General features: G+C 41.6%; 3 protein-coding genes across 3 annotated transcripts; all 3 read right to left on the bottom strand.

The window, feature by feature from the left end:
- Nucleotides 1-1,626: 1,626 nt before the first annotated feature.
- On the bottom strand, nt 1,627-8,838 carry LOC311031739 (rac GTPase-activating protein 1-like). Its single transcript, XM_084038194.1, has 17 exons — nt 8,717-8,838; nt 8,195-8,294; nt 7,512-7,714; nt 6,894-7,039; nt 6,496-6,565; nt 6,328-6,381; nt 6,053-6,130; nt 5,715-5,829; nt 5,454-5,587; nt 5,180-5,344; nt 4,997-5,092; nt 4,619-4,817; nt 4,405-4,510; nt 4,074-4,206; nt 3,866-3,974; nt 3,611-3,719; nt 1,627-3,090 (listed from the first exon to the last, which is right to left on the bottom strand). Exons 2-17 carry the CDS (start codon nt 8,277-8,279, stop codon nt 3,015-3,017), a joined length of 1,878 nt encoding a protein of 625 aa, XP_083894320.1. The 5' UTR covers nt 8,280-8,294; nt 8,717-8,838; the 3' UTR covers nt 1,627-3,014.
- Nucleotides 8,839-12,151: 3,313 nt separating this feature from the next.
- minar1 (membrane integral NOTCH2 associated receptor 1) lies at nt 12,152-15,418 on the bottom strand. Its single transcript, XM_084021522.1, has 3 exons — nt 13,423-15,418; nt 12,692-12,910; nt 12,152-12,452 (listed from the first exon to the last, which is right to left on the bottom strand). Exons 1-3 carry the CDS (start codon nt 15,409-15,411, stop codon nt 12,258-12,260), a joined length of 2,403 nt encoding a protein of 800 aa, XP_083877648.1. The 5' UTR covers nt 15,412-15,418; the 3' UTR covers nt 12,152-12,257.
- A 1,941-nt stretch (nt 15,419-17,359) lies between these two features.
- On the bottom strand, nt 17,360-24,880 carry evc (EvC ciliary complex subunit 1). Its single transcript, XM_084027250.1, has 20 exons — nt 24,423-24,880; nt 24,211-24,324; nt 23,885-23,977; nt 23,439-23,662; nt 23,241-23,325; nt 23,019-23,117; nt 22,773-22,901; nt 22,485-22,646; nt 22,166-22,382; nt 21,018-21,166; nt 20,815-20,913; nt 20,521-20,733; nt 19,815-19,924; nt 19,447-19,648; nt 19,123-19,347; nt 18,901-19,036; nt 18,206-18,308; nt 17,952-18,078; nt 17,748-17,844; nt 17,360-17,670 (listed from the first exon to the last, which is right to left on the bottom strand). The coding sequence occupies exons 1-20, from the start codon at nt 24,600-24,602 to the stop codon at nt 17,522-17,524; spliced, it is 2,913 nt and encodes a 970-aa protein (XP_083883376.1). The 5' UTR covers nt 24,603-24,880; the 3' UTR covers nt 17,360-17,521.
- Between the last annotated feature and the right edge of the window lie 114 nt (nt 24,881-24,994).

Here is a 24,994-nt window from a genome sequence, read left to right as displayed (position 1 = left end):
TATTTCAGTGTTTTGTGCTTAATTCACCAGATGGAAATCATATTGATCACACAATCTGTCGCATAAGTCACTGTAAACTGCATCTGGAGGACCACTTTTCAGGCGGATGCTTAGCATGCTAAGGAAGCGGTGTATCAGGGTCGGTCCATGTGTTTAGAAATGTGCCTTTATTCTCAAAACCTGACAAACTGCTCCTTCTCCTTTGCCCATTTTGATGCAATTTAAAAAAAGCAAATCTGCATGGTGCCTAGCCTAATCCGGCAGTAAATCTTCCAAAAATAGTGAGGCAGGTTCTACAACAGCACAGCGAGAACAAAGAAATGCCCCCCAGCATGTGACAAAATATGTAAAACACTGTGTTTTATGCAGCAAATGTACATATACGAATAGTCAAATACTAGACATGAAAGAACTATTTGTCTAGTGGTTAACACGGCTTTCTGCTTTAACAAACGCATTGCTTCAATAAATGATCAGATGGGTGGATGTGAGCAGTTATTGAGTTGCCATGTCTGAGGTGCTGACATTATTGACCCCGACGCTCAGGCAGGCAACGCTGCGGACACCCGCTCCACGCTACACTGCAAGAGTTTCACGCGCACGCACTGTACATTCAATCAGTCGATAACGAAACTAAACCTCATGAACTGGATCAACGATTGCATTCAGCTTCCAGAGATGGTCCTAGTTGTGTCGGTTCCTTTGGGATCACTGCCTGCAGGTCACCCTATAAATAGAGGAATTAAATAGTGCTACTGTTGTTGTGTTTACCAGCTTACTTTGTAATTTATTTAAGAGCTCTTAATTGGACTAGTTATTCATTTGGCCTTCGTTGGTCCCACAGCAGAGTGGAGCTCCATCACTGCACACTGGGGCATGCTGTAATATGGAGCTACAGAGACTCACTGTACACAGCCAGCTGTTTGATGTCTGTAGCCGCCGAGCGTATGCCACACATACAGCATAAATAAACACACTATCCCCCAGTGAGCGGACAGATCGACACACACAGGAGACCCCATTTCAGGCTGATGAACTATTAATGTTGATTTGAAATTCAAACATTTTGAGGGTCTTCTGCAGTCGTTGTGTCTCTGTTTGTGTGTGTGTGTGTGTGTGTGTGTGTCTCTGTGAAAGAAAAAGGAAGGAAACAAACTCATTTGGATGAACTCTGCATACCATATTTTCTCCCCCAAACAGCTGGGCTCAGATCTCAAAGGGCCCAAATGTGTTGTTGAAACTCTGTATTGAATGAGGCCATTCAAAATGTATGTCAATGGGTTGAGCCTGGCTTAGCAACTGTTAATGGAATAACTATAAGATGTATAAATGATCCCTGCTTTAACTCACAATAATGTTGGACCTCATCGCCTGCCCACTCAGCCCAATAGATTATGGAAATAGCTGTAATGACTATTGGAACAATGAGCCAAATTGCATTATCATTCAGTGCCACATCAGCTTTGGAATAACTGACGCTGTGCTTTTGCTCATCCACTGAAGATCTTGAATAACAATGGCCAACATTCAATTTCCACCGGGAAGATGAACAGCTTTTAGGTGGCGTGAATTATGCATTAATTATTAGTTAAATCACACTTAATACGGTAACACGTTCAGGTTTAAGAGGTTTTATTTTTTCTTTGAATTTTAGGCAACAAATCCATTTCAGCAGGGTTTCTCATTGCTTTTGTGTGATCTTATTTGAGCAAAGACAAAGAACGAAAGGTTAACATTCAGTCCACATCATTTTTGGCGAAACTAACTACATCGGTTAGACAATATTTAATTTGATAAATAGAACAGAATCGAAAAAATGTACAAGAATGTATAAAACAATGATGGCGTTTCTGGAATCTCAGAACCTAAAATGATGGCGTTTCTTAACTCGCAGGTAGAACAAGGTTAGATTTTATTTTAATGAGTAAATCCTGTGAATCAGTTTTTTGTCAGCATAAATGTTTCTCCTCTAAATAACTAGTACTTTAACCAATAATGTCGTCATCATGCTAAAATCTGGAGCTTCTAAAAAAAAGGTGAGAGTGAGAGCAGCAGGGAAGAGATATCCCTTTGTGCATTGTTGTGCAAGAATATTACTGTGAATACAAATGTTTCAAATTGTGTGTGCATGCAAATCAGTTTCATTCATAAATCCAAGAAGCTCCAGGCTATATTTTGTGATGACCACACAGATGAGGGTCTCGGTAATCCTTATAGTTTTCCCAATGATGTGTTGATTGTAATGAGCATCAGTCATACTGACTGGTTTTGTGCATAATATATAGTAAATCATCTTCATTGGATAAGGCTTGCAAAAGTGGTGCAACAGCAGCCTCTAGTGACGTGTTCCCAGATAGAACACACATTACTCTGATTGTTACAGTGCAAAATACAACATTATTCCCATTCAGTATCAGTGTTTACATTGTAGTATTGCTTGAGTATATAAATTGCCATGATTTCTATGCGTCATAGCACACAATAAACAAATATAAAACAAACTGTTAAATCATGAAAACAAAAAAATAGTCAGTTTCAGGACAATGGCAAGGCAACCAATGCCAAAAAGACACCGGCCAGTAATATAATTTTCCCTATTTATTCATTGCAGATGTGCTCGAGCACCCCCGTCACCGTGGTTACAACCACAGGTTCAAAGATGGACCAACAGCAATGAATGCATAGCTTATCAACATCAAACACAATGCCGAAGATATAATCCTTAAATTGACTCAAAGCCTTCAAACTTCTTACAGTCTCATAGATGTCACCACAATGTTGGTCAATAATAAATCATTAGTAATCAAAAGTATAAAACCAAATTAAAACACTCATGCAGTAATCTTTTCAAATAAAACAAAATCTGGTTAGAAAGTCTTGTATAAAATACTTGAATAATAAAAAATACAATGTTTACATGCTAAAATTGCACAGTAGTTTTCCCACAGTTATTTGGTTATTGCAGTATGAAGCTCAGAAATACAATATGGGTGATTTTTACCCCTCCTTTGCCATTAGTTCACCTGAGGAGACTGGAAGAAGTTGCCCCTGCAGTTAGAGGCAGCGGATGCTTTGCTCCTGCTCCCAAATCTGAGGATGGAGGGGGTTTGGGGGTTCGAGGGGGAAAGAGTAGAATTTTAAGCATAGTAAGAGTTATTGAGCAAACATAATAGGTAAAACTGCAAATGACAAATGTTTAAAAAGGTAAAAACAGGAATCCAATATTCATATGTGGACAACTACGTTAGTTTAATTTGATTGATCACAAGCTTAGTTCACCAAAGCTTCAAATATATATTGATAGATCAGGTCGCATTCTCTTTAAAAGCCAAGTGGAGCTGCGTTACTATTTAAATGGCTGCTTCGGCAGATAGGAGAAACAAGCAGTCTTCTGCAGTGAAATTATTCTTTTTGAAAGGCCAACAAATATGGATTGAAACAGAGGATTTCGTTCATTTCATTCTGAGACCAAAACACCCAAGTTCATTTGTTATTTTCACCACATGGGCATTAAAATGACAACTGCGTTGGTCTGTAAGTAGCAATGAGAGTTGTGCTGTGAGCTGGATGTAAGGTAGGGTCTTATATGTGAGAGTATGCGGGGGCTTACATGGTGGTGTTGGAGAGGGTGTGCTTCATGCGCTGGGACAGCGAGCTGGAGGAGGGCGTTTTGGCCATCATCTGGTGCTCTGGAGTGGTCACTGGTCCCAAAATGCTCACTATAGATCAATGAAAAGGTATGTTTTAGACTGTTATCGAACATATTGTGTACTATTAACAAACAGTTCTGTAAAATAAAATTTAATACATTGTCATTCAGTTTGGAGGAACTTTTAATCTTGGTAACCCCCTTTCAGTGATTTACCTTTGTGGTCTGGAGTATCGGTGTAGTGAGCGTTTTCCACGCCTGTATTATCTGGATAAGCAAACTGGCCCCAGTAGTTTGCTGGAATACTGAGCAAGCGCTCTACAATCTAGAAAGACAAAAATCCAGTGTTTAGGAAAAACCATTCTAATGAACAGAAACAGTGGAACACACATGTCCATGTCTTTATTATTTTCATTCACTTTACCCGCGGTTGTCTGTTTGTGTCATGCAGGATGGTCATAGGGTCTGGGTCAGGAACTGCATGACCCACAAGAGTAGGTCCAAATACCCTGGCCAGGTTGTACACATCCATTTTGGTATCCACACACTCAGAGACCCTGAGAGAAAGAAATGGGTACTAAAATGTAATGTATCTGTCCTGCAAAGACACTCTTGCTCACCTTTGTCTCAAAACTGACTTGGTATTTGCTTACCCCCCCTCTGTCTAATGGGTGGAAGCTAATGCAGAGCAGATGGAGTAAGAACAGGATAAAACAAAAGGCTTCACAGCACTGCTGGAATGTAATAAAAATTACTTCTGCAGATGGATCATCAGGCAGGCCAGAGTGTCTCGGTTGGGTTGTGGCAGCTCACTGATGGTCTGATACAGCATGGCGAGACTATTGCCATCATCCTGGATTTCTAAAAACAACATTAACACCAGTCTTTAATAGCTCTTCGATTCACTCGGTGAAAAAGCTTGTTCTTGTAAAAGAATAGTGTTAAGCAAACATTCAAACAGAGTCTCACCGGCTGCTTCCATGAAGACTTTGTTGAGGCGGAAGGTGAGCAGCGGCTCTGGGAGGTTTCTGAAGAAGTCTTTGAGGACACCTGCAATGACATTTATGTCGTCCACTTTGTGAAGTGGAGGCAGAGTCTTTCCTCTAATCAGCTTCTCCTTCAGCTCTTTCACCATGCGCTCTTGGCCAGAGACTCTGTACAGGCCAACCTGGGGCAAGGACAAGATAAGAAAGCAGCTCTCATTGTCTAGCCGGCTTGTGTTACTGTACAAGTGAATACGATAAGGAATTAAAAAGAAATGATCTCTTGTAATCGCTCAAGGGAAACGGATCAGAGCATAACATGAAGGTGACATGTAAACAAGGACTTTAATTAAGTCTGTCTCACCTCATGTAGGCCTCTGTGTTCAATCTCCTTAATGCAGTAGATAACCAAAGCTGGGATCTTTGGGGAGCTGACTGGAGCAAAGTCAGCGAGGGTGGTCTGCACACAAAATTCATACCACTAATCTCAACATTCAAGTACTAGAAAAATAATAAAAAAAGAGTTTAAAAAATGCCATAAATGTACCTCTGTCTTCATCATGGGAGTGCTGACGGCTGTGGGATTACAGGGCAGGGGACAGCTGTCACGACATTCTGGATGAGTCACAATCCTACAGTCCTGGCAGCGGAGGTACATCTTTCCAAACTTTGTTCTTCTCCCACATGGCACGCAGAACTCAGACTTGATCACCTTAGTGATAGAGGGAGCACGGTGCCCAAGGTGAGTAGATACTTCAAGCAGTGGTACTTCTTTAACAAAGGGAAAAGGCTTTTGGTGTTGATGCAGACACAACACTTACCGTTTTTGGAATGAACTTGTGCTTCTTTCCTCCTCTATTTGATCTGGGGGTTCGGAGATGGGCTGGGAAATCAGAGACTGGTGTGCTTGGAGCTTCAGTTGCAGTCTCAGATTGGTCACTCCATGCTGGAGCAACTGAAGACAAATTAAATGTTGGTACAATCTCCAAACCAGGGAAGAAACTCAAAAAATGCCTTGTTTTTATAAAAAAAAAAAAAAAATTCTGTAAAGAGGTACCGTGCAAAAGATCTGAAAAACTCACCATTCTTTTTGCTTCTTGTCCGGTAAGGCACAGTTTCAATGGTGGAGATGGCCTCGACAGGACCACCGTTCACTGGTACAGTGATAGTGGTGTGGGCCACTATAGACTCATTCATCTGAATCACATTAAAAAAAAAAAGATACTTAATGATCTTTTCAACTAAACTCATGGATATTTGAGTTCCTTTGGGAAAAACATATATTGAGGTTTACTTTCTCTTGATAGCCATTTTATTTGTCTGCAGTATTAATAAAATACACGTAAAACTGTCCTACAGATCAACTATTTTTCAAGTTTTATTGTTATATAGTACATTTAACGGAAGAGGTCAGCATTACCCTATCGGTTTTTCGTCCAGTGGAACGACGTTTCTTCATTGCCAGTGGAGGAACCTCAGAGAGTCTTCTGGAGGAACGCTGTAGATTCAAATATACAGTATTTTATGGAATGGCTGCTGAAAACTGAACACCAAATAGCAAGACAAAGTTAAACCGACATATAGAAACATGTGAATCACAACTACTAACTGCCTTCACACCTAGTTGGAATGACTTCATCATTAATGTGCGTTAAGGAGAATTCTACTCAACATGTGAGTAAAGACATGACTCACTCGTTTCTGACGTTTCCGCAGACGCACTGTCTTCATTACGGAGGAATCCCAATCCTACAGATTAAGTGGACAGAGAGACTATATTACTTAATGAATGCTGGTGTATCTGATCCTCACATCAGCAGTTAAAACACACAGTGACATTTTTAAGAAAATGGGTCAAAATACCAGAGAGTCGTCCGTTTGGTCATAGCTGATGTCTGAGAGCAACGTAGTGGATTCATCGATAGTATTTAATCTGTAAAATAGATTCATGTCAGCATTTAATCTTCCTGTTTGAAGTTCCCGTGTCCAAGCCTCGATGGGAAATAACATAATATTCTGTGAATCATACAAGCTTTGATGTAGGAACTCATATTTTACATACTGAATTACATTTCCTACAGTATAACATACGCTGCACCTTTATACAGTTAATGACAGAGAGGTTATTCACTAACTACGTGAAATGCAACAGCAAATTACCCTTGACATAAGTGAAAAGGATGAGACACTTTGTTTAGAAGAGCACCTAAAATTATGATAGTTTTATCAGCGGTTTCAGAAACGGAGAAGGTGGATCTGACCTGTGACTGGAGTTGAGGTTGCTCTTAGCAGCTGCCTGGGAGTGTGCACTGAGGAAGGCAAGGGCAGAGCGCTGCTCCTCACTTAGGTGGATACTGTTACTGTTGTCCGATACCAGCAGCTCCCGGATGAGCTGTAGCTGACGTTCCTGTTACACCCACAAACCAGCAGTTAAAAACAGACAAAATTATTATTATAAACTTATTAACTTCCTGATTGTTAAGACTGTGGAGTAGAAGCGTCTCTAGGTCTTGGGTGATCACATATAGGTGCTCTTTCAGTACTGCAGACTGTGCTTGTTCCATCTTGTGAAGGGCTGATCGATCATATTGGGCTGAATATAGTCTCAAAAAATAACATGCAAGCCCCCTTCAAAAGTAATCCTACACTGAAAGGTTTGTGCAAAATTAAAAAGGCCTTTATTTCACAAAGCAACATGCATTTCAAATAACCAACGCATTGCTTTGACACGGGTCTTCATCAGGTTAATAATCTTATCTGTATCGTCAGAGACCATATTCCACCCATGCCATGAGCCCTTCACAAGATGGAATTAACTTCTAGATTTTTGTCAATTTTTGTGATTTCTTATATATCCCAGAAAGTAGTGTTGCACCGACCAGCTTCTCATAGACTGCCTCAGCCTTCTGCCGCCGCCGGATCTCCACATCCACCTGGTTGCGGGCATGCTTTAGTTTGACCTCCAGGGCTCCCCTTTCAGTCTCTGCTTTGGACAACACCTCTTTGCAGGAAAGCAGCTCATCACCTGCTCGCAACCACTTCTTACGGCACTCCTCAAAGTTCAGAGCCATCTGGAGAAACTCTTAATAAGACCAAAAGAGAAGAGATTGTTGAATTGAAGCTTTGCACAACATACTATTCTTCTGCAGTGGTTATGTATATTAAGCCTACAACATTCCATTGGTTTGCAGTAATGCAAATCACCTTAAGATAGAGGACAAAAAGTCGACTGTAACAAATGAGTAACCGTGCTTTCCTGTTAGTTAAAATGAAATGAAATTAACAGCACTATCTGGATTAATGAAATGCATTTTTTAACCACACTCCAGTTGCTTTTAACCCCCATTTGTGTGCACCATCAGTTTCTACAGCATCTCTGGCCCTGCCAGGCTTTACTTTCTACGGCCAAAGCTCTACTGCTACTGCAATCATAGAATTCATTTCACCAACTAACACACAATATCACCATTTCTAACGTTAGCACCATGCTCGACCACACTAGAGCTACACACGTAGGCTCGGATGGCGTTCTTCAGAGGTTGCAAATACCAAAATAACTTACGTGGTTCAATGCCCTCATTGAGACCGTCCACCTGGGCTCTCAGACTCTCGAACTGGTTGAACAGGTTTACCACCGTCGACTCCATTGTGTGATACTGCAACTAGTTAGATTAGTAGGGAGAAATGGTTGAGTTAAATTCAATGCATGTTGTTGTTAACCTGATTATGTTTATTAGCGTTAGCATCGAGTTGTCCCGTTACTGACACTATCTCTAAATCCCATGTCAATGGTTTAACCTAACACGCGAAATGTAACACATGCCTCAGCAGCTAGCGTTATAGTGCTAAAGAAAACAACGTAACTTATTTTTACGCAAGCTTCTTACCTTCGCCGTGACTTTATCTGGGCAGTATTCAAAACAACTCTCGAGCTTGTAAACTGAAGTAATGTTGTACCACGATAAACGTTACTGCACCTACACTGACGCTATCGGCGTGCTAACGTTAACATTAGCAGGTTTGTTTTGATTTAAAGCTAGCTAACTGTCGTAACGTTGGACAAAATAAAGAACCAAACACGTACCTGCGTAATCGTTTTCCTGCGATGGTGTGGCACACATGTAACATTCACAACGTGTGATGTTAAAAAAATTGAATATGGTTTATTCCGACAGCAGCCACAGTAGAGCCACACCTGTTTGATAAAGTTTGTGCATTCTTCTTCAAAGTTCAAAATCAGCGCCGGTTTTCTTCTTCGTCGACTGTTTTAGCGACGATCGGAGCGCTCTATCGCCCCCACACAACCAGAGTTGTAACTGCAGGGGATTTAATGTCCTCTGGTTCCCAAAGGACTCCTAGGATGCCTATCATATGACATGATGTGCTTTATGTGTAATATGCAAAATATATGTATTATATATATATATATATATATATAAAATATATGTATTATATGACATTATATATCATTTTACAGATGGCCACAGAAGTCTTATAAATACTCATAGAAAGCTGATTAAGAGACATTTTGCTACAAATATAATATAAATATATGAATACAATATTGTATAAAAGGATATATTACTCAGTCAATAAGTAGGTCTATTTAAATCAATATGTAGTCATTATAATATCATTGTGCATACATAGGCTACATTTCTTTTTTAATAGATCCATTGATTTGGTAACAAAATTTGCAAACCATCACCATTTGCAAAAAATACATAAATATAACTCACTCTTTCTAATGTGCAGTTCAATATTAATTACTCCATACATAGAGGAGGACATAGGGACATACATAAGGCACTTAATGATCCAGTGGACCTCTTCATCTACTATAGAAACAATTATTTTAGATAGGGATCTCTGGCCCCAAAAATATGCGTCAAATTGGGTTGAGTTTGTAGTTTTAAGAAGGTCTGGAGGTTTTTGGAGTTAGTTCTGTGCTTGGGGTAACTTTCTTGCAAATCTGCTTTATTTTTGTATAGTAGCCTAAGTAAAGGTATTTTGCTCGAGGATTGTCAGTCCAGTATCTTTGCATCCTGACTGTGTATTAAAAAAACTCAGGCTGAAATTATGTGTGAAATCATAAATTCCTTTGAAACAGTCACTAACTGTGTCCTGTTGGCCCTGGCACACAACAGCATCATTAATCAGTTGCGGGTGGCATATCTGGGTGCAGCAGCACTGTGCAAGATTTAATGAGGTTAACACACACATGCACGGGCGCGCACAAACACACACACACACACACAACCAATAGCAAACAATTTACATGTAGCCTATGTGTCCACACACACACATCAGAAATTGTGGATACAATTCAACAATGGACTATAAATCTAACCCTACTGATCTGTGTGTGTGTGTGTGTGTGTGTGTTTTTTTTTAAATAATGCATTGGCAGTCTCATTGAGCGTCATACTCGTCCCCAGAACATTGTACGTGCACATGCGTGTTCTGAATAGTGCAGGTCTGTTAGACATGATTTGAGATAATAGCATTTGTCAGTCAATATGCACTCTGTCTTAGTCAATAATTCAATCACTGTCTGCCCTTTCTTAGGGGGGGAGGGGGGGATAATTAATATTGTAAAAACAGAGCAGTTGCTTTTAGGATATGTTTTTCATTCCCCATAATGTTTTTAAATGTGCAGATGTATTATTTATAAGATCCGACAACATTTTAAAAGGCACATTTCCACTTTGCCAAGTTTATTCAGACAGGCAACATAAGTCAATGCAACTTATACCGTAATACCTGCACATCGTTTCTTTAATTCACAAGCAGTTTAAGACAGAGTGTTTACCTGAATAATGAGTTCACAGATTTTTAACAGTCCATCTAACAGGTGCATGGATAAAAGGGCTACAACACTTTCCAAATGTAACAAGTGTATCTCAAGAGTGGAAAAAAGGATCAGGAAGCTCTAATGCACCAAAGTTTCAGAGGAAGTACCTGCAGATTGTGCTGACTACTAGTTTGGCCTCCTCAATGGCACCATTGGAAGGGTAATGGATCCACAAACAGCCTCATGGGGAACACTTGGCAGATATACATCTACTTAGGAGGCTGCATTGTAGTGCACACCCTCCATACATCCTCTGCGTATTTGTGCACACACAGGAAAGTGATGTTTAAGGGTCTGGATACAGATAATGAAAAACAAGCATTTTCATACATAGTAGGTTTTCTCACAATATGCATAATTTCTGTCCACTTTGGTGTATAAATGGATAAAGGTGCTTATCTATTGTTGAACAGAAACAAAATCATCTATATCTAGTAATGTGGAGGGAGTGGACAAAAAACATGACCACCTAGATAATATAATGCAATCCAATGCATTAGCTCTGCAATAAACACAACATGATTTTCCATCGTTACTAATGAGTTTGTAATATATTACAATGGATTTAAAGGGGGGCTCTTATTTTGACCACGGTATAATGCACAGCATTACCTTAGAGTTGCAACACCAGTTTCAATATAAAGCAAATATTACAAGATCCTATTTACTCTGTATTTATTGGATTGAATTTGATTATATTTTAAAAGTGAGCATGTTTTTTTGGTAAACCGCCCCCTCCCCCCCTCCCATTGGTCCGGCACCGAAAGTTTATTTAAAAAAACAAAAAAGAGAGAGAAAAGTCTCCAGAGTTAACAGGATGTTTTTACAAAATGGAATGTCAACCTGGCAAGACTATTCGCGTTATCTGTGAAAGGACGGCGGATGAATCTGTTGGCGCTAAGTGAGTTTGTGGAAAATGAGGAAAAGCTTTGGCCAAGTGAGTATAGTGATAATGTGCATAGGTGCACTCCAAACATCCCATCAATTAAATTACAAGTGGAAACTCCCACTCAGTGTTTACGGGAAAAGACTCCCTCTTTCCTTCGCTGCAACAACAACAACAACACTTGGTAAACACTCCAACCTGTACACATTCATGAGTGGCTCAAACAGATTATATCTTCCGGTTTGAAAAATTGGAGGAACTCTATAAAAATATCATTCTTTTGGCTTTGAGTAGTATATCTTAAGGACAGGGGCAGTCGAACTAGAATAAAGTAAAAACACTTGTGTCGATAGAACTTGTTACTATTTATGAACTGAATATATAAACCTCCTATGTATGTAAACTATTATCTTACACAGAAGTGAAATAAGCAAACAGCAAGGAAGAGCCATCAAGGGCTCAAGGCTGATTTATAACCCGTTTCTCAGACAACAGCAGGGTTTTATGTATTTGTATTGGCTCAGTATTACTAGTTTCAACATATCCTCTCAGAGAGATTTAAATAATAATTGAAATATTCATCCTCAATTATTTCCTTCTGCAGCCACCTGAAATGATTAAGAAAAATGAAATAAATGACAAAAAAAACGGGAGAAAAAAAGTGAGTAAGTTGAAGTGAGTTACAGTTTGAATCCTCCTGTGTTTTTGAAGTCATAAATAATGGTTCTGCATGCAGAGAAGTGCCAGGAGTGAATGACTGATCGCCGATCCAGCTTTATGGTCCTAATGTCACAGTCATTAACTTATCTCCCTTAGAATGGCATTGAAGTTCCTGGGTAGAGCACATAGCCGGCAAGCAACAATGTGGACTTCCTGTAAAGGTCTTCATGAGCCCATGGTGCAAACAGGAATGACGATGATGAGAATGATAGCCACCGCTGTGGCAATGAGTGCAGCGAGCTTACAGATCTTGGCCCGGCGGAGGTCAGCCTCTTTACGCCTGAGAAGAGCATCGTAGCCTGGAGTGTAGATATCGTCCATCCAGAACTCCATGTTGTTGGGGTTCAGAGACTCCTGGGTCTGAAGAACATTTCATTCCATTTCAAGATTATGAGAGCAAATAAAATCAAATTGGACACTCTTTCCTGCTATACATTAGTATGTTGATGCTATTTCATGACACAGAATTCCTCCCACTTTTCTTCAGCCTGCATGGTGTATTTTTATAAATCAAAAACTGCACTAAAGACATGCTAGGAAACAGGATGAAATTCAATGTTTTTATCTAATGTATCCCTGTCAAAGTCAACAAATCGTACCTGTAAGTCCAAAGGGGAGATTCGAGCCTCTCTGTCGTCCACAGTCCAGATGGGCCTTCCCCTCCCGTCAGACAATCTAGGCTCCAGCATCTTCCCAGAGGTTAGACCGCCTGTCAGACTGCTGTCTTTGTGGCGGAACAGGGACGAGTTAAACACTTGTTCCACCAGGTTGGAGGACTTTTTGGAGATTAGGTTAGTCGTGCTGCCTGATTGATCGGCCTGGAAGGAAAATGGGCCAAACACAGACTTTTTTATAGACTGCATTATACAAAACCTATTTCAACCTTTGAAACGATTCTTTGCAGCCCTGATCAAACACTGTTATACATATCACTTTTATTTAATATTTTAATGTTATATTATATCCCTATATCTTAACTTCTGCACTAATTCATGTCCTTCTCTCTTTTTACTTATGTGACATTTTTATACATATGAATATGAATGAGCATTGTTGGAGGGAGCCTGAGATTTCCACTGCTATTGACTGCTTCTCTGTAATTGTTCTATATAACAATGACAACAAGTAAACTTGAAGTGTTCACAGCTTAGATTTAAACTAACATCCCACAAAGTGGCCTGATTAGCTTTTCAACCAACCACGCAATCACATGTCTACTTAACAGACCCCAGGTTCAGCTATATACACATGATGTGAATATTTTACTGTTGATGATACTGATACTAAAAAAAAAAATGTACACAGATAAATGACTGAGAAATGACTCTACCTGTCCATGTGAAGTTTTGCCATCTTTGCCTTTTGAGAATGACACCGTCCAGTCTCTTGCAGAGACATTAGAGACATTCAGCTGTTTGGATTCAGATACGTTTTTCTCTTCAGGCTGAGCTTTGGAGGCACGACGGGATGAGGCATCCTTCTTCCCTTCTTTCCCCACCTTTAAATCAGCCTGACCTTTGCTGCTTTCTGTTTGCTCCCCAGGAGCGTTCCACCCTTTCCAGTCCAGGCTACTAGTGCTAGTCGCTGGAAACAGATGCTCCGACACAGACAGAGGCTGAGGCTCTGATGAGTCAGAAGGGGTTATGGGGTGGCTCATAAAGGAGGAGACGCCACTGAGAGGCTCGAACCATCGCCCATCGGTGACTTGTCCATCCCCACCGATAGGCTGCTGGATCTTTTCATCCAGCCGCTGCAGAGCAGACAGCACCTGGGAAATCTCCGCCTTTACATCATTCAGTGAATCCAGTTGTCTTTCTATCTGGCTCATACGGAGCAGCAGCTTACAGACACTGGCCTTGAGCCCATCATCGCTGCTCTCCAAAGAGTGGAAAAGCCTTTGGAGTTGACCTAGGCGGCCGCGTCTGGCCTCGGGCGTGTCCTGGTTAAGGGCCCCTGATCCATCGCTGGGGTGCAGCACTCCCGTGGAACCACACATGCTTATGTCGTCTAAGAAACGAAAGATGGCGCTGATGTCATCCTCACCGAACTCGGGATCGTCTAATGAGGTCATGAAGGAGAAGCGATCAGCGTGGACCAAGCTACGGAGGCGTCGGGTGTCCGGTGGGTCTGTCTGAGTTCCTTGAGCTTTGACTCCATCGCCTCCACTTGCCAATCCACTATCCCCGCTCTCGCCTCCCGAGGACCCCCCCAAAACAGGGGTTGATCGTCTTGGAAGCCCCACTTGTGTCTCCATCCCCATTCCACTGCTGCCTGGGCCTATCCGGTCCTCTAGACTGTGACTCTTGTTGGTCCAGATGGACCTTTGGGTCCTGGGAGGTTGAAGGTGGCAGGGGGACCAATCTGGGATTGACCGGGGTCCGAAGTAAGTCGAGTCCTGGAGGTCGTCAAGGCTCTCATGTTTAGCCCGCTGCTCTGGTGATTGGTTGACTGTTGCTGGTGATGGGTAAGGATTCGGGATCTTTTCAAAGCTGCGATTGTCGAAGCCTTTCTGACTCGTGTTGGGACTGGGAGACTCGCTGTTAAGAGTCACTTGGGGTATTAGAGGCGGCTGGTTATGGAAGTCCTTCCTAAAGATGCTTCTCTTCTGGTCGACAGACGATCCTTCTTCATCTTCAAATACCTCCATTGGCGCAGAGTCTCCACTTGATTCACTGTCCGTCTCCAAAGGCAGGTAGATATTCTTCATAAACTCGTTGGGGATTTCACCACTGGGGTACAAAAGCGTGGTGTGAGGCAAGTCGAAGGACACGGCCCTCGCCCTAGCAGGAGGGGAGGACACGAGTGAGATGGGATCCGGGGGAAGACTCCCTCGCTTGTGGGCGGAATAATTGGATCTTGGTAACAGCAAGTGCCGGTCGATAGGCCTTCCCCCGGACTCAGAGTGGGCACGTGCTCTCTCTCGACCAGAAATGTTCAGCTGCTGTGCGCCAGGCAGACTGGGGCCCAGGGATTGGTCGACAGGGAGGACCATCTGGGCTCTCATTGGTTGGCCGCCATCAGGGGCGCCAGCCGTCATCTGAATGAGATTGAAGATAGTTACAATGTCAGCAGCCACACCTATGGGCGATAGCCCTTGGCCCCTAGTGGAAACCCGATCTCTGAAGAGAGTAGCAGGGAAACAGGGGTCCTGGCTGGCAGCAGCAAACAACAGACTCCTGAGCTCAATGAGGTGCTCCAGGTCAAAACGGGTGCTGACCATGCGACAAAGATCTTGGAAGCTCAGCCATTGGCGCATATTGGCCAGCTCCTCCAGGATCCCCAGAAGGACCCCAGGGTAATCCTGCTGCAGGTTAGCCATGGCTGCTCACCTGAGAGAGAAGACCAGGCAAAACAAGCACCTTTCAAAACCAAAGTAACTAAATTAATTCACAAACATTTTTAAAATGAAGACAAGATATACAATATATAATAAGTCAATACAAAAAGACATGGCACGATACAGAAAAGTGCATGTCTCTCTTTCTTTCCTTATCATCAGTTAATGAAAGTACAATAGGCTTATAATATTATGCATGTATAGTATTGTGGTTTGTATTGTGGTTTGTATTGTATATTACTTGTTAATAACACTAAGAAAGCAATGGATACTGTAATTGTCTTATTATCTAAAAAGTATGAGTATTGTAGATCATTACCCATGCCTTCACTATATTAAATGTAAATAGGTTAATAGAAATAAAAAGATGGCAGATGCACACAATGGAAATTTTGCATTAAAATGAAGTGGGTAGTTCTATTTTTAAGGATATCTAAGGATATAAATCAGTTTTACTGAATTACAATATCAACCGTGTTTCAGATCTGATGCTGTTTCAAAGGCAGCATAGAGTATTTCAGCTGGGATGGAAAAAGCCCTTTGAGTGGGGAATTTAGAAAGCGACCTTATTTTGGGCCCTAAAATAACTGATCATCTGACCTGATGACGCCGTCACACTGCGCACATCTTTACCTCACTGGACATTTTTAATCTTGCCATTTCTATTAACACCCTCAGGGCAGACTCACCACTGTACTCTAACACATGCAGTGTGTTGATTAATTAACTGACGTGCACTCAGTAGCTTTATTCTAGCAACGGTCTGAAGATGAGGACAGAGCATTAATAATATTTACTGCAAGTTTCCTTTTGAGCAGCATCAGCCGTCAGTGTTGCAAATGCAATTCGGGTCGTCAACACCTCCTGAGGTGTAGCTGAAGCTGAGGTGAGCCAAAGAGTATTTCCACTTACCCAAATCTACTGAAAGAGAATGAGTCACTCCTGCGTCCAGGGAAATTGTCTAAATAAAATCCAGTTTTACACAGATGGCGAGGCCATCATGCAAATAGCTCCGGGATGGCTCATACTGTCGGACTTCTTTCATGGGTTTCTCTGTTTGGAGCAACGACCAGCCCACAGCTCAGGCAGGAGAGGAGAAAATTAGAAATCAGGTCATCTTCCCACAAGTCCTTGCAGTCCCCCCAAGGGGCCTCGCAGTACATCCAAACGGTCCCCCCCCCCCTCAGCACAGAGCATCGAAGACAACGTCAACAGATCACCCACGTTTCTGATTGATACGTGGAAAGAAAAGCGTCCTGTTGGCAGCACACTGCAGTGTGGATGAATGGGCCAGGTCCAGGAGGATTATTTTCTCAGGGTGCAATAGCAATAATTGGTTATGTGCGCAAATTGAGAACAGAAATATTAAAAATTGATGTTGGCTAATTGACACTCCAAACTGACAGTAAGCCAAAAGGTCTAAAGGTAAATTGCCTGCTAGATTGCTGCCTACACACAGAGCTGTCTGCCAGACTTCAGCCCTCCCAGACTTTTTCACCATTACTCTGCATTATCATCCATAAAGGCTTGTACTTAAAACTCCATTAGAGCGAGAGAAGGGCAAGGCTTTCATCGCCGAGTGGTAGCACTCCGCTACAATCAGAATGGACATCTCTAATTCATCTTACGACTCACAGAGGAGGCCATCCATCATCCCGTGTACTCAGGAATCACTGGGAATCAATGCGGTGGATGAGCCGTGGTATGTGGGTGTAGTAGGACAATAATATATTAGTGTCAGGCCTGTAGCATATACTTCTCTATACTAGGTGAAAAGAGTACAAAGGTGTATTCAAGAGAGAATGTGCTTTGCTGATTTAATATAATGCTGCATGGCACTTATAAACACATAGACCTACAGTATTTGTTTTGTTCAGTGGACTTATTCAAGAACCCTTTTTACACATTTAAAAATGACAGGACAACCCAGTTATAATCCATACATTAGGGAAATACCCTTTTTGTTTACTGCAAACAAACCTGATGTACCTTTCAGACAACAAAGTTGGTACCAACAGACCAGCAGTGGCATAAGAGAATATATTTACAGGACATGACTGCATGAATATATAAACATTACTTTGTTGAGGTTTCAGCTGAGATGAGATTCTGGATCCCTTTTCTTCTTTGGTTTGGATTTTACCACCAGAGTTACAATTGTTGGCGTCAGTGAAGGATTCAAGGCTGGATCTAATGCTGGGTTCAGGGACAGCAGATCCAATATATTTGCACTTTCATTACCTGTTGAGATATGACACTGTGAGGGACAGAGACAGGAGTACACATATATTTACTATCTGAGATTAAAAGGTGCTTACCAGTGTTGTCCTCTTCATCTTCGAGTTCTGGGTCTGGAATGTGGAGTGAGACTCGGGCCAAGGCTGCCAGATCAGTGATGAAGATTCCTTCTGCCTCCTAATGGACACAGCAAGACAGTGCTTACAGAAAATAAACATGCAAGATTGGAAATTAAGTCGTAGACCTATTGTCAGGCAGGGAAGTACAGAAAATATGAAACTAACCAGCAGTTGAAGTTTGATCCTTTCCATGTTCTGATCCTGGTCTACTTTCTTCCGCCTCAGTTCTTGGTATATTATTTCCTGGTCCAGATCACACTGCTCCAACACCCTCCTTTTGTGGAGTTCAACCCTGAAACACAAAAGAACAACCCACAATTTTTGTTGTTTTTTCCCTGTTTTTAAGATGGATGAAAAAGTGTGCAGTGTAGACAAAATGTGAAATTCAGAATGGTGTGTTGTTGAATGGGTTGTTGCACCTCTGTTGAAACTCAGCAGACGTGGGTTTCTTGCCCCAGTTCACGAGCTCCCTCAGCAAGGATCTGTTCAGCTGACTGATGCTCTCTTGTTTCTCATCCACCTCTAGAGGAACAGTAAGTAGATATTTGTAACTTTATGGGAGCATTAATATACACATCATCAGCATTAAAGTGCTGCATACGATTCTGTCAGGCATCGGAATTCGATTCCCTACGCGGTTCCTGATGATACAGGATGCCATTCACCAGAACGGTCCAACGCGTTGCCTGTCAGTCTGTATAACTTCATGTTTACTACACTTAGGGTTTTTTTTTTTTTTTTTAGGTAAAAAGTCAGAGTTAACAGAAACAGGACAAGAACTAAAATACAAAAATGTATAATGTTTTCCCTTAGGTCTGAACCAAATTAACTGCACTACAGATGTGAAAGCGTCCTACTCAAAACTGTATCTGTAACTATTGTCTACTTAAATCATGCTACCTTAACAGTGAAGAATAATATAAGAAAGTAGGTTATAGTCTTACACAATTCTGGTAATTATTGTACTGCCTACATAACCTAATGAAATACTGTAAATATGGCACCTATCACATACAATTTATCTAAATAAGGATAAGGTGAAGCCATCAAACCAACAGCCTCAAAATAAAAGTTTATACAGATGTGGACATGTGTGTTGTGATTGTCATCTCACCCTGGTTTATGTTTGACTTGTCATGCTGTAATTCTTTGACGATGTCCTGTAGGTGGGAATAGTAGCTTTGGACCAGTAGACTGAGAGAATCTTTGGTCACATACACACTCTCCGAGGCAGCCTCTGTCAGGTGGTGCTAATAATAATAATTTAAAAAAAAACATGTTACTCTCATGCAACATACTACAGAAACACGATTCTAATGCATCATCCAAACCCGACCTTCAAACCATCGTCCTGTTTCGGGGAGGTCTGCGACTCAGTGGGCGGGGTCTCCATCATCTGTTGGATGGCATGGCTGAGGGCGTTGCCTAGCACCAGCTGAGCGTGGCTCTGAAGAAGCTCCGTCCCCGTTTCCAGTTCAGAGAGGAACTCCTGCTGGAAGCTGTGGCCCACCAGCTGACTTTCAGGGCCCAGATGCCTCCCAGCTAGACTGGCACTGCTATTCTGTCATTGGTTAATAGGAGGAGACATACTGTATTTTGCAACGGTTTTTGAGTTGCTGCAAAGAACGTGTTAACAAAAAAAGAACACATTTTTTCCCACCTTTAGTGTTAAATTGACACAGGACTGGATGTTACTGGGATCTTCCAGAAGAACAGCTCTGAAATCAGTCTGAGAAAGTGCCTTCAGCTTGGACAGCCTCATCTCCTTCAGCATGTGCAGACAGAAATGCCTGACCACGAAGTACCTCTGCACCGCCACCATTAGGTGCTCATGCTTCTTCTCTATCACTTTCCCCACATGGCTGAGAAGAAGATCACACTGTATTATTTCCAAGTAACTTATGACTTATGACATGCAACTGTGTTGTAAATCTGCTGTTTGTGCAGACCTCGTATTTCTTTACATCAGGTACTCTTTCACACCCTCAATACTCCATGAATACTTTTTGACACTTTTTCCAATCTCACCTGTTGAGTGTGTAGCTCTGTCTGGCTACCATGGCTCGGAAGATGGTGGTCTGTTGTTCACTCAGATGTTTGAGGCAGGCCTGCACCAGAGCCATCTCCTCACTCCACACCTACAGAAACAATGTTTATAACATATGGGAATCCTTGCAAAGCAAATGTGTTGCACAATGCGTGAGCATCGTTTTGGAAGTATGCTCCAGCGGCTTGGATCATAAAAGCTAAAAGGCACTTCCACCAGTTTAATGGAGACGTAGAGAATAATCTAGTCAGGCTGCAAGCATGAGAGAGATATTAGGGTGCCAGACCATGTAGGGCATAAAAGACGTGCATTATAATTCTTATATACATTCTAAATTTACTGATAATGCCCTCAGCACAGGTGATTTATGGTCATATTTGCTTTTTCTAGTTGCAGGCGGTTGAGATGCTTTTTCAGTAATCCTGTTCGCAGCGCAACATAGTAGTTTAGGTGACTGGAAATAAAAGCATGGACCAGTTTTTCAGAGTCCTGGGATTAAAAAGCTACTTAACTGCATATTTCCTAAATGATAATTTAAGAAGTGGTTACACTATATTTTCTAATTAAACTCTTGCACATATCTCATGCACATAGATTTCAGAGAAAGAGTTCAAAAATGAACGTAAAATACTAGCACTAGCACCGACGGGAAACCTGTATGTATCTGACCCACGAGGTGGTGTCTACCTGTCCATCTTCATCCAGCTGAGCCCTCATGTCCTCCAGCTGTAGCTTGGTAGTGGACTCCGCCTGCTGCAGCTGTGCAATCAACTCCTGCTCCAGATCCAACCACAGCTTCTCGCAGCGCTCAGCAGAGACCTTTGACTGGGCAGGGACAGAGGTGAGGAAAACATCCTTGGCTAGATCCCCAAGCCTCTCTGACCAGGAGGCACGGAGTTTCTGAAGATACAAACAAAAATGGACATAAGAAATAAAACCGCACACGCACACAAAAACAAAATGCAGTATTGAATATTTTACCTTCCAGTGGTCACAGAGGGCTTCAGCCACCCTGATGTCCTGCTGCTGCTCCAAGTCAGAAATCTGCTGCCTGTGTTTCACCAGCAGCTCCTGATACATCTGAAGGAAAGGATACAGCTCAGATTTAGATACCAGTGGAATCCACTAGCATTGGTTGGTCTCCCAGATCTACATGTTGGTGTAAAGGAGGAAACTGCTCTGACCTTGGTGAGCTGCTGTAGGTCATTGGGAGTCTGACTCAGTTCTAGGGCACGGCTCTTCTCCTTGGTCTGACTCCTCAAAAGCTTCTTCCTCTTGGACTCCATTCTGCTGCACTTGTCATTCACTAGCTCCTTTGTCTTCCTCGTGCACTCTGGAGTGTGATCATTACATATTTGGATGAGCCGAGTAGTTCTGCAGTTTGTGAAGCCATGTTCATTAATACAGTTTGTGCTTGTAGTTGTATGCAAGACTATATTTTCAGAATTAACTATACAATTAACTATAAACTAACTGTCTGTGATTTTCATTTGTATTTCTTATATGTGATTTTAATGCATTACAGGAGTTACTTTGCGATTTAATTTTTTGCTGTACCCACTTTCTGCCTGTAGAGCTCCATCAGTCTGTAATGTCCACCATTCTAATACATATGGTGTACAACATCAGCGACCCTCAGTGAGTTACGTAGGTGGATAGACAGTAAACACTTATATAATAATTAATAGTATTATACATTTTTCTGGTCTATAAAGATAGTAAGAGGTCTTGTTGCTGTATTGCTATATTGTCTAATGAAGCTACTGAAAAAGAAAACACTATGATGGATTTTTTCCTATAAGATTGTTGAACATGCATTTCTAGAAAAGTGTTTTTAATATTTAACTTGGAGGGGCAAGCTCCCCATAAGACTAATAAACTACTCTAACGAATGTTAATTTTAGTATTATTAATGTGAATTTGTTCTCAATAGATCAGCTGCTTTATGTGTTATGGTGAAATATTGTACATGAGTGTAGGGTGCAGTAATAGTACAATAGAAAGCCTGTGGTTTCCTGAAAGAACCTGACCTTATTAAAGAGCTACAGAGGATTCCTAGAAAAGGGTCTATTTTGAGATTGAACGTCATTTAAGTTTGAAAAGTAGGTGAAAAGTAGGCTTGCCATCAGAAACAAGTTAAGGAATAATGTGAGGAAACCATTGGTCAGAATTTGGATGGTTGTGTTACAAAAATATGTATTTTTTTCTTCATTTTTCACTTTTGCAATCACCTTCACAGAATGCTTACTATACAAGTTGCTTTTTGTATATTGCCTTTTGACCTGATTGTATGTTGCTGTGAATTAACATATTTTCACTTTACACATCCTACCCTCAGTGCACTGTTGAAGGCCTTCAGTCAGAGTTGCCTGAACCTCTGAAAGTATCTTTTCCATGTGGCTAAAGGTCAAGACATCATCGCTTGTCAGCTGCTCCAGTGCTGTTGCTATCAAGCCCTGCCTCAGAGACACTTCCCGCTTTAGCAAGGCAGGTTGGGATTGAAGAAGCCCCATCAGCTCCTCCCACCACAACAACTTCTGCTGGATCCTCTAAGAAAAATGGAAAAAACAATTATTTTTTTCAATATATCCAGATCCTCAAATGATGAAACGAGGGATGAGAATCAAATTGAGTGAGAAGTATTGCTTTACATTAAGATCGGCTTCCTGTGTGTTCATCATGTGGTTCTCTAATAACAGAAGTGTCTGGATGAGAGAAAGAATCACATCCAGGGCTTCATCTGGAGAGAAAATGCTGTTCTTCTTCAGCAGATGCTGGCATAAGTCCTCCACCTGTTTGCTGAAACGTCTGGACTGTGAAAAGACATGGACATCAGCTTTTCCTTAAGAACAGTCAGTGTATCTAAAGCTGCACTACTAGAACTAGTATATTATGAGTATTAGTGTAACTGTTTAATTATTTGCTCTCTGGGTTTTTACCACTTGAAGGCCACGTTCAAGAAGATCTTTTTGGGATCTCTCTATTTCCTCCAAAGTACAGGGAGCATCATTATTTTTCTGGCTGGCAGCGTGGCCCGTCGGCAACTGTTTCTTCATGTCATTCACTTCCTGAAATGACAGATGACAACATATACAGTACATTGCTATGGTTTCAAATTGATAAGGCAGTGTTAGTATGGACAGCAAAAAATAATGCATTATGTATGTATGAATATCTGGCTCTACCTTTTCTTGCATTTGAAGAATATTCTTGGAGAAGTCAGCATCACTTTTGTCCTTTGGAAAACGACTGCTGAATATTATTTTCACTATTTGAAGAAACATCTATAGTAGAAAAAAAGTTAATAAGGGAGAAAAAAGCAACATTATTGCCTTTTGAACTTTGAAACAATCTAGGATATAGACTGAATACATATTGTATTACTGTGTTAAAGAAAATTGACTCACCAGACATTTTTCTTCCTGCAGCTGGAAGCAACGTTGTTGTATATCCTGCAGGGCCAAACAGTAAAGGCTGATCCTCCCCTCAAAACTGCAGAGATAACAAGAGCGTTATCCCTTTCAGCAAACTCAGGTTTGTGCATACTTGCTGTGAGGTTATGATGCGTGGTCATGGCTAAACATTTAAAGACTACTGGTTCCCACCCTGGTTGTGTCAGCGTGCGAGGGTAGTGAAAGACCCGAGTGAAGCTCTGGTTTTGCAGGCTCTTGGGGACCAGCGAGGAGGAGATAAACTGACTGCTGTCGTCGTTGTCCTGCTCTTGGCTCAGAGACTCTCCATCCGTGGAGGAGGATGACTCATCGTTAGGCATCGCTGGCAACTTGGAGTGCTCGTGCAGCGACGGATTGGACGCTCCATCAGCTAGAGGCTAACAGATTTGGCAAAAGGTTGCAGGCAAGAAAAGAATAATCGTAAACCTGTGACATACTATATGTAAATTCTTATAAACAGCAAAAGGACAACAAGACCATATAGTGTCTAAATATTAAGCCTTTATTTCCATTGTTTTGTAAAAAGTCTGTTACCTTATGCACCTACTTGAAGGTGTATGTTAATATGGTGATATGTTGTATATTCATGCTAGACTTACTCTGTATTTTTGGTTGATGGGGTAAACCACCTTTGCTCTGGATGCAAATGCAGCTACATCACTGTTTACTGGTGGTGGTGGCTGCTTCTTCTCCTGGACAATGATTTAACACATGTAAACTGTTAGTTGGAAGTTAATTAGTAGCCTAAATATATATATATTTTAAATGGGCAACCCTTAATGGAGCATAAATGAAATAAAATCCTGTGTCACACAATTCAAAAGGGTTGGCATTCATTTCCAGCTATTGCACGTAAATGCAACAGAATGTCATGCAACCGCCAGGATACGTGCACAGCACGTCTGGGTGTTGAAGAGAATAATACTTTATCGTTTGCAGTGCCACTTGGAGCCTCCTTCCTGCTGTTGCTGACATAGTCACTCTGGTTGTTGTCTAGCTCCCCATCGTCAGGTTCGAGCAGCCGCCTCGCATTGTAACCCTGATGGGACCGACACATGACAATCTGTTACTGCACATCCGAGGTTGGGACATGTGTATGTGCAGGAGAAGCAAAGAGGCTGCGGGACATTTGCTTACTTGTCTGGTCAACAGCAAAGGCTTCAGGCAGAAGACGTACAAAAGAGCGGCGGCTAATATTCCCGACAGCCCCCCACACACCGTCGCCACGGTTAACAGCCCCGTGTATATGTGCAGCGACTCGGCGAAACTGACAAACACATCCGTACCGCATCCCGCTATCAGGCTCTGCTCTGTCATTTCTCACCAAAACTGTAGGAGAACTAATGTTGTGAATGCCAGGTTTTTTTTGTTGTTGCTACCATCTAGCTCACGTTAACCAGTCATCTCGAGGAAAGCACTTAACGTTAGCATCTGGCCGTTGACGCTGAGGTTTCTTGCTCTCATGTTAGGTTTCTTCCCTTTTAAAACGTTTGACATTTTTAAGCATTAGCAACCTACGATTCTTCCAGCTAAACTTTTTTCTCCGAACGACGACAAACTTTTGGCCAATGGGTTTTAGGAGAAAGCCCGAGTTACGTCAAGAGAGCAGAGCTAGCTAGAGTTTGACCGGAAATTAGATTAATTTGCCTTCAATATTAAAGCACAATAATGATAGTTGATAGGGACGCTGCCACCATTATAACACTCTG

The sequence above is a fragment of the Eutrigla gurnardus genome (assembly GCF_963514095.1).
Source record: "Eutrigla gurnardus genome assembly, chromosome: 2".
In the NCBI taxonomy this organism is placed as follows: Eukaryota; Metazoa; Chordata; class Actinopteri; order Perciformes; family Triglidae; genus Eutrigla; species Eutrigla gurnardus.
The sequence above is the reverse complement of the archived record's forward strand: the minus strand, read 5'-3'. Positions and strand labels throughout refer to the sequence as shown.